This window comes from Ipomoea nil, unplaced genomic scaffold, assembly GCF_001879475.1.
Source record: "Ipomoea nil cultivar Tokyo-kokei standard unplaced genomic scaffold, Asagao_1.1 scaffold0191, whole genome shotgun sequence".
NCBI lineage: Eukaryota > Viridiplantae > Streptophyta > Magnoliopsida > Solanales > Convolvulaceae > Ipomoea > Ipomoea nil.
Window position 1 is genome coordinate 1,036,019 of NW_017616619.1, and position 8,982 is coordinate 1,045,000.

Below are 8,982 nucleotides of genomic sequence, written 5' to 3' on the forward strand. Positions count from 1 at the left end.
TAACATAAAACCAAAAAAAAAAAAAGGCTCTAACACTCAACATATATATCTACTGCTCTCAAAAGATTCAAGATTGATGCCTCATATACTAAATGTGTGTGGTTGCAGATTATGTGTCTTGCTACCTACCTAGACTCCTCCAATTGTCAAGCCGCACGGGCTGCTCGTCTACGGAACATGAAACCGAAGAGAATGCAGATGGCATGGAGGGATACGACTTCTACGATGGATTCTGGGATCTTTACGATGCGGCACATGGAGGCATTCGCTGGGCAGGACTGTGCGAGTTGGGACACTGGATTACAACGTGGGAATGCAATCCAAATAGTAAAACTCCGCAAACGCTACATGCATAATATCATACTCAGTGAGGCCAACCTGCATGCGCATAACATTGCAGCGCGCGTGGGGGAGTTTGAACGGCAGAGACTAGCGCAGCTGCTCCACTAAGCATGGCGGGTAGCAAAATAGCGGACGAACAGATTTTTGGTAGCACTGGGTGGGCAGATGAGTGTGGTTCGTTAGTTTATTTATTATTAGTTGTTAGCTTTCGGTAAATTGGTTTGCACATAAAACAAATAGTTTATTTATTATTAGTTGTTAGCTTTCGGTAAATTGGTTTGCACATAAAACAAATAGTTTATTTATTATTAGTTGTTAGCTTTCGGTAAATTGGTTTGCACATAAAACAAACTGTTGTTTAAAAACATAGGAGCCTAGATGTATGGGAGTCATAAAATATATAGTGGTGTGCAGTTGCTCCTTATAGTCTACGCAGTCCCCCATTTACAATTGCACAGGAATTACCAAATGAAACCAATTGCACATGAATTACCACATAAAACGCAGTCCCGCATTCGTAATTGCACATGAATTACCAAATAAAACCAATAGCACATGAATTACCACATTAAAAATCCAAATACACGTTATAGTTAAGGATTTCCACATTAAAAATCTTTGGTGTCCTCTACTCGTAACACTTTCATACACCATCGAATCTACACACTTATTTTATGGCGGGGCAGAAAAATTTGCACTAACATCACTAATTAGACTTATCCGTTCCAATTCAGTCCCCCATTCGTATCACTTCAGTGTTCCAATACAAAGCTATAGCTATCAATTCAACAGATTACTAATTAAACAGCAAAACCCAAACAACTGTAACAAGAGTGTAGTAATATAATAAAATAAAAAAACCAAATAAATAAAAAGCACATGGGGTCAAAAGTGAAGGAATGCAGTACATGGGGACAAGGGTGAAGGGGAATGGTGCATTCTACAACTTCTTGGCATGTTACTTTGAAGGGCAACTACGGGCGTTATGCCGGTCGTATTTCCCGCAAATTCCGCACTTTCTTCCGGGTTTGGAATTTTTCTCAATGGCCATCTCCCTGTTGCTTTTGATACGCTTCCCAGTACCTTTATTTTTCGCTTGGGTGGGGGCTAAGATTGTTATTCTTTCCGGTGGCTCCACGCCGCATAATGCTTGGATTGCAGCACGGTTACCCTTAACAGGGTTCACAGTTAAACCGTCACTAGCGAATTCTGTGGTAAGATCCTTAAGAACTGAGACCATCCGCGTTTGCCACTCTAGGCTATTGCCTACCATCCCTACGCAGGTGTTTATCTCGGCCCATAGTTGGGTTGCTGCGGGTGTTGGCATGTTCCCATTGGGGGGTACGCCCCTGCATGCACCGCAGTCGAGGTGTTTGCACCAACGGCCCACAATGTATTCGGTGGGTAATTGTTCCATTTGTGCACCCTGAAAAACAACGAGCATGTGCTGACAAACCAGTCCCATTCTTTAGAACAAGTTGCAATTGCATGATGTCACTTGACCACTCGCCTTGTAGTGTACTGTTGAAGTAATGTTGCCCGCACCTCCAATGTCATAATAGGTGCTATCCCCCTCGTGGCATAAACCAACCACAAAAGAATCAAAACAAGCTGCTTCTATTTCTTTCTGCAACTCGTAAAAAATAGTGATTGTGAACACTTGTGCAATATGGCGCTCAAGAGCTAATGGTGTTTTAAACTCTGGTAGGTAACCCTTGCACTCTGCGTTTAATTTATCTTGTCGGTAGCGCTGCGTTCCCAACACGCTCTCAAACTGCATGTAGAACTCTACCAAGCTGGAGTGGGAGCGTGTGAATTTACCATATACACCATTTTCTGCTTCTGAGCGTGATGTGGTTCGCAACAACCCATAGATGGGCAAATCTGAAAAAAAAAAAAAAAAAAAAAAAAAAAAAAAAAAAAAAAACTGGGATCCAACTCTCCCTTTCAGCGAATATTTTGCTAAACCATCGATGGTTTGTTAGCTTGTATTCATCCATTAATAGTTGCTATTGCTCCTCAAACTCAGTACTGCTGATTCCCTCGTTCCACACGATAGCATTTAGCTTCTTCCGAAACTCGGTGTCCTTAGCTAACCCACTACCAAGCTTTTCATTAACTTTAGTCATGATGTGCCACATGCAGTACCGATGGCGAGACCCTGATAGCAATCCGCATAGCTGGGTCTTGGTCCGTTACAACACACAATGGGCTCTTGCCCATTGCACATTTAAAATTTTCCAATAGCCAGCTGTATGAGTCAGTGTCTTCTTTAGTGAGCAATCCGGCCCCAAAAGTGATGCATCGTTTGTGGTTGTCCACACCGGTAAATGGCACAAACACCATACTGTACCTGCACAATTTAAAAAAATATGTCAATTGTTTTCTGTTAGAACTCAATTCCCTATTAATGTCTCTTGGAAGCTTATGGCTCTTAGATAGAAAAAAAAAAATTGTATCCCACTAGACAGTGGCGCGTACATAGTATGTTACCCATAAATAAGACAACACATGCTAACGGTGAACCGAAGTGCACCTTGTTACAGTAATTAGGGGATGTATTTCGATGCACTTGTAATTAACATAAAAGCTCTTATTCCTGTAGTAATATTTCAAAACTGTTTCCTATGTTAGCTAACACTACAAATCAGCCCAGTGTGTAATTAGGAGAGGACGTGTTACAACTATAGCTCACCACTACTAATAAACAGTTAAACATCTGTAATGTTAAGCTGAGATAAAACAATTAAATTAGTATGGTAAAACAAATACATTTACCAAACAGTTAAATTCGTAGAGCCAAACATATACATACACCGTGCATCTTCCTCATCAAGGTTCTTTTATTTCAAACCATGAAATACTAACAACTGGAAAAAAAATTAAAAATCTCCATATATATCTGCTGCCCTCAAAAGATTGAAACCATGCAATGCTATTAATCATACAAACATGTTAACAAGTATTCAAAAACACTTCCCTAAAGCACACTCATACTCATTAAATACGGAGCAAAGAAGCTTAAAGCACGGATTAAATACTGCCAGTTCACATCGTCTAAACATGAATATTAATAGCGAAATTGGTATTCAAATTGCAACCGCATACCTGTTTGTCCCATACGTTGCGTCGAATGAAATATTATCGCCATAGCAGGAAAAAGTGCACCTACCACGGGGGTCAGCCCAGGACAAGCGTGACAGCCGGTTCCCCTCATCCCGATGGTAGTAAAAAAAAAGTCATTACACATTTCTTGTTTGGCTTTGAACGTTGCGATAATCATCTCGTCGTCAGCTACAGCAACATATGTTTGTACGTCTCGTTTAAAATTGTGAAATTCCACGTCTGTAGCGCCCACATTTGCATATGATCCAGTGGTCTCTTTGCAAAATCGCAACCCCGTTGATGCACCGATGTTTGCTTTCACACAGTTACCTAAGAAAGCTTGTTGTGCAACATTCAGTCGTCGGTTTATCCGCATAAACACTTTAGAGGACTCCGTGCACAACTTATGAGTATGTTATTCTTCAAAAACTGTCACAACGAACTCCCGGTGCTTTTTTTTTTCTTAAAACCGATCCTTGCTTTGCAGTTGACTCTATTAGAAAGCCGACGGCGGTGCTCACGGTTATCCCCAGCGTTGACAACCCGGTCATGAGCACGGGGTAGTCTGCCACCGCCTTTGATCCCTTGCCAACTGCACACTAAGTATCGTGAGTAGATTTCCCCGGCTCTGTTGCGCTTCACCGAGCTACAATGGACATCAAAGCCAACGGTTCGAGCGTAGGTCATGTAGCAGTGGATACCTTCGTTTAGTGTTCTGAATACACGCCCCGCTGCCGGAATTAATGGAGCATCCACGGGTGGTGTACGGTGGTGGTCTTCAGTCGGCGATGTCACCATCATTTAACGATTCACGTCTGGAGGGAGGAGGGAGGGGAAACAGCGCCGGGGTTCACCAATGCGGCGAGAACGCGGTGTACATGTGAGTTTGTCGTCGTCAGATATGTTCATCGTCACTCAAAGCCGTGAAACATGCGAATTATAATCGGTGTGTCGCGCTGCTTAAGTCCTGTTCGAATACGTTTGGGAGGGAGATATAGGGGGATTGTATGCCATGTTGCGTATTCTAGGGTATAACATTGTACACTACTTTGGTGCCGTCGGATCTAAAACACCAATGCTTCAGATTGATCCACTAGTCTAGATCAAATGCGGACATCGCTTTTCGTGCAAACAGTGCGGATTACATCATTAGTGTAAGTGTACATAATTTTGTACACAATAACCTTTAATTGGCTAATTTATTTTATTAGTCTTAGGTTGATAAAAAACTCTTGAACCATGTTTTATTATCATAAGAGTTATTTTCGGTGGTGTACATTAAATGAAGAAGAAGCCAGAGGTGTTCAAAGCTTATTATGGAAGTCAAATAAAATGAGTGGCTAGGAAAGAATCAACCATGGAATGAGGCATATCATGTGGTGAGATGATGGAAAGGTTTTGGCTATAAATAGAAAGCTCACCGATTATGGAAACTTGCCAATTTGAGATTTAATATTATTTTGAGAAGTGAATATTATACTGCTAACAAATTGAATTAAATATATTATTCTGCTGAGCTACGGTCTGCGCCTGAGTCAGTCGAAGTCTGCTGAGCTACGGTCTACGCCTGATTCAGTTGAAGTATTGTTCGAAGGTTATCAAGGCATGCACGTCACGGTCCAGGTTGGATGTTAGGAAGGTTGTTTGTAGTATGGTAGTTAAGACTGTGAGAGTCTAATGTACTGTTCTATTGTAAAACTCCTTGGTGAACATCAATAGTGGATTGGGCTGACGTGGGTTGCCCCGCAGACGTAGGAGAAGCGCTCCGAACTGCGTAACAAATCTTTGTGTACTTGATTTACTTACTGCTTTTATTTTTTTGTTATTTACTATCATTAAATAACAAAAATTAATCGATCAAAATCTAATATAAGTTTTAAAATCAAGTAGAAGTTCAGGTTCAGCTAATTTAAGGTTCACGGCATAATTTCAATTGGTATCAGAGCCTGGAGGCTTAAGTTACTAGTCTTTCGATCTGGCTTTTACGTGTGCCTTATTTTTTAGTGTTCTGCGGTTTTTAATATTGTTCTTCTTGCTATTACTTTGTTCAATCTCATTTGTTGCTAAGTGTTTCAGAATGGAAAGGTTCAGGCCCCTTCCCCAGCTTACAGGTGATAACTATGCATACTGGAAGGCTCGAACGAGAACTCATCTTAAAGCTCAAGGAGATCAAGTTTGGCGGGCAGTTCTGACTGGTTGGACTCCACCTACAAAACCTGGTGAAAATGACGGTGATCCACCAGTAATCAAACCTGAAACCGAGCGAACTCAAGCTGAAATTACCACTGCTGGATATAATGATAAGGCTCTTGACACTATCTATTCCTTAATGCATGAAAATCAATTTTCGTTGGTTACAGGTATTGATTGTGCAAAAACTGCTTGGGAAATCCTCGAAACCACATATGAAGGTACGAGTTCAGTCAAACAGTCAAAACTCCAGCTGGTAAAAACTGAGTTTGAAGAACTACGTTTGAATGAGGATGAAGACATTGCAAGTTTTCATGGACGCTTACAAGAATTAGCAAATCGAGCAACTATTCTTGGAAAACCCTTCTCCCAACAGAAACTTGTCAAAAAGGTCTTACGATCCATGCCTTCGAGGTTTAGGATGAAGGTAACTGCCATTCAAGAGCATGACGGCTGGGAGGACAAATCTGTAGCTCAATTAATGGGCAACCTTCGAACCTACGAAATGGAAATCCTTACTGATCACACTAAAAAGCAAAAGATGGTTGCGTTTGTAGCTGAAGAACAGGACGACACTGCACCAAATGATGATTCAGTAGCATTTTTAACTAAACAATTTTCTAATTTTTTGAAACAGGTATCTCAGAAGAATACACAAAACAACAAACATAAAAAGGGGACAAGCACCAACGTGCCAAAAACTGGCACAAAAAGTGGCGTGTCAAATTCAAAAAATACTGATTCACGACCAGCTCGCCCCAAAGAAAAGTCAAACAACAAAGGAATAAGGTGTTATGAATGTGAGGGCTTCGGTCATGTTCAAGCTGAATGTCCAACGTATCTTCGACGAAAGAAGTCCATGACAGTCACAACTTGGAGTGATGATGAACTTGAATCAGAAAATGTTGAATCTGACGCAGAAGAAATGTTTGGCAATTTTGTAGCCTTTGCAGCTAAGAGTACGATATGCTCTGAACCTGTAGATGCATCTGACACAGAAGGTGGTGATTACAACTCGGCAGAAGATCTTGACATACCAGATATATCTTATGAAGTAGAGTTTAATAAACTGTATCCAAAATGGGAAGCATTACTTAAAACATATCGTGTAGTGTCTAGTGAAGTTAGAGTTTTGCAAAATGCTGTAAATGTGTTCAAAGGTCAAGTTGCAGACAGGGATGCCTTAATTAAAGACTACACTGACCGAGAAGAAAAACTGCAACAGGAAATCAAGAGACTGACGCTGGAACTAAACACATATATAAAGAGAATCCAAATGATGGATACCACATCAACTCTTGACGAAATCCTTGATTCAGGGCGGCAATCCTCTGCAAGATTTAGTATTGGATTCACTGGAGAAACCAGCAAAGACAAAACTACATTTGTCTAGGCATCACATTCAGAAATTGCTCCTGAGTCAAGCAAAGCTAAAGACTATCGTGAATCAGTTCCTATTTCAGGCTCAGCAAAACAACCACGAGGTACAATACGTCAAAAGTTTCAATATAAGGTTTATAACCCTGTGTGTCACTATTGCAGGTTACGTGGACACATCAGACCTGAGTGTTATTACTTCTACAAAGAACAAAGGGCCGAAAAACATAGCCATAAGTACATTACTCCATTTATCAAACAAGTATGGGTAAAGAAATCCGATTATATCAGTTTTGTATCCTTTCACACTAAAAATGCAGGTAGGGATGAAAAATGGTACTTCGACAGCGGTTGCTCACGACACATGACTGGAAACGCAAAATTTCTAAGTGACATAAACACAAGCAACGGTGAAGTAACTTTTGGTGATGGAGTCAAAGGACAAGTAACCGGAGTAGGTACTCTAAATGTTGCAGGTCTACCGAAGTTGAAAAAGGTGCTACTGGTAAACGGACTCCATGCCAACCTCATAAGCATTAGCCAACTTTGCGACCAAAACTGGAATGTTAGCTTCACCAAAGACAACTGCAGTGTTATGGATAATGAAAAACAATGTGTTATGGAAGGTAAGCGATCAACAGACAGCTGCTATATTCTAACAAATGATATCCTCTGTTGCAGGTCCAGCATAAATGAGTCTCAGTTGTGGCATAAAAAAATTAGGGCGTCAGCAATCCAGCTAATTAAATTTCTTTTTGCCCGTGTTAATAAAATTTCAGGTACACTAATTCACAAATAAGTATTACTTAGTGTTACTAATATTTTTTTCTCGTGTGCAGATTAAGTCTTAAGGCTAAGCAGTCACAAAAGCTATCTTGAATTCACGTTTTAAAAACCAAGTGTTCAGGTTTTATTTGTTTCTTATCTATCCACCTTCTCTTCATCTTGAATTCCCTAAAAATGATGTTTGTTTTGATATTATTGTGCGTATATCTTTTTGAACATGAATTATCCTTTCTAATTTATATATATACGTGTATCTCTGGATTCATTAAATCATCAGGTACTTTTAATCTTTCAGGTTCTTTCTCTTTACTTGTTCATTTTTTTTAAGTGTTCGTTTAATTTGCTTGGGTTATTCTTTATGTTTTGTTATTGGTTGTTTCTGTGTGTTCACTAAATGTCCTATCTACATTGTGTTGGATGCTTTTGATATGATAATTCTTTGATTGTGCCTTTCTTTGTTGGTGTTTCCTGTGTTAAAATATGTTTGCTTGAATGATAAATTTGGTGCAATTTGATTAATGTGTTTATTTTTCTGTGTTATTTGTTTGGTCCGGTCATGACCGTGTGTGTTTTTTGGTTGTGTGTTTTTCATGCTATTTGTTGTGTTTCTGTGCCTGAATCATCTTCATGTCTTGTTTGACTCAAATTGAAAATTTCTTGAATTCTTGTGCTTCTTTGTTATTTGCTAAGTCATTTTCAAGATTGCATGTACCTTGTTCTGTGTTTCTCTTTTCTATTTTCACTTGTGCAGGTTCATGTGGGAAAAGATTTCGTAAAAAGCAAAAAGGAATTATTATGGAGCTGTTCTCTCTATTTTTTTTCGTCAAGCAAAAGCTATCTGGTATTAGTTATTGGATTCTCTTTATATGGTTTCTCTTATTGGCTTTAGTGGATATTATTGGATATTATTGGATATCGGATTATCTTTTTGGTTGAAAATCTTCGGATTATTAGATTATCCAAGTTACCATATTATTTGGGTTATCATATCCTTTGGATTATCATGTTATTCAGACTCTCGTGTTATTGGTGGTGTGATAGCTTTTTATAAAGAATATCTGAATGGTTTTTCTACTATTGCGAACATGGAATGAATATGACAATACTACCTTCTTGGTATATGGTAATTACTATTGATCAATATGGATGAATGTTGGATAAGCTTCTTGCTATTTTACGGGA

The 8,982-nt window shown here is 39.4% G+C and overlaps 2 protein-coding genes across 2 annotated transcripts; one reads left to right on the forward strand and one right to left on the reverse strand.

Moving 5' to 3' along the window:
- Positions 1 to 1,300: 1,300 nt before the first annotated feature.
- LOC109187981 lies at positions 1,301 to 2,471 on the reverse strand. Its single transcript, XM_019338437.1, has 3 exons — positions 2,375 to 2,471; positions 1,853 to 2,226; positions 1,301 to 1,768 (listed from the first exon to the last, which is right to left on the reverse strand). Exons 1-3 carry the CDS (start codon positions 2,469 to 2,471, stop codon positions 1,301 to 1,303), a joined length of 939 nt encoding a protein of 312 aa, XP_019193982.1.
- Positions 2,472 to 4,190: 1,719 nt separating this feature from the next.
- LOC109187992 lies at positions 4,191 to 8,736 on the forward strand. The gene is made up of 5 exons (XM_019338447.1): positions 4,191 to 4,327; positions 5,524 to 6,980; positions 7,180 to 7,251; positions 7,335 to 7,640; positions 8,552 to 8,736. Exons 1-5 carry the CDS (start codon positions 4,191 to 4,193, stop codon positions 8,734 to 8,736), a joined length of 2,157 nt encoding a protein of 718 aa, XP_019193992.1.
- Positions 8,737 to 8,982: the final 246 nt, after the last annotated feature.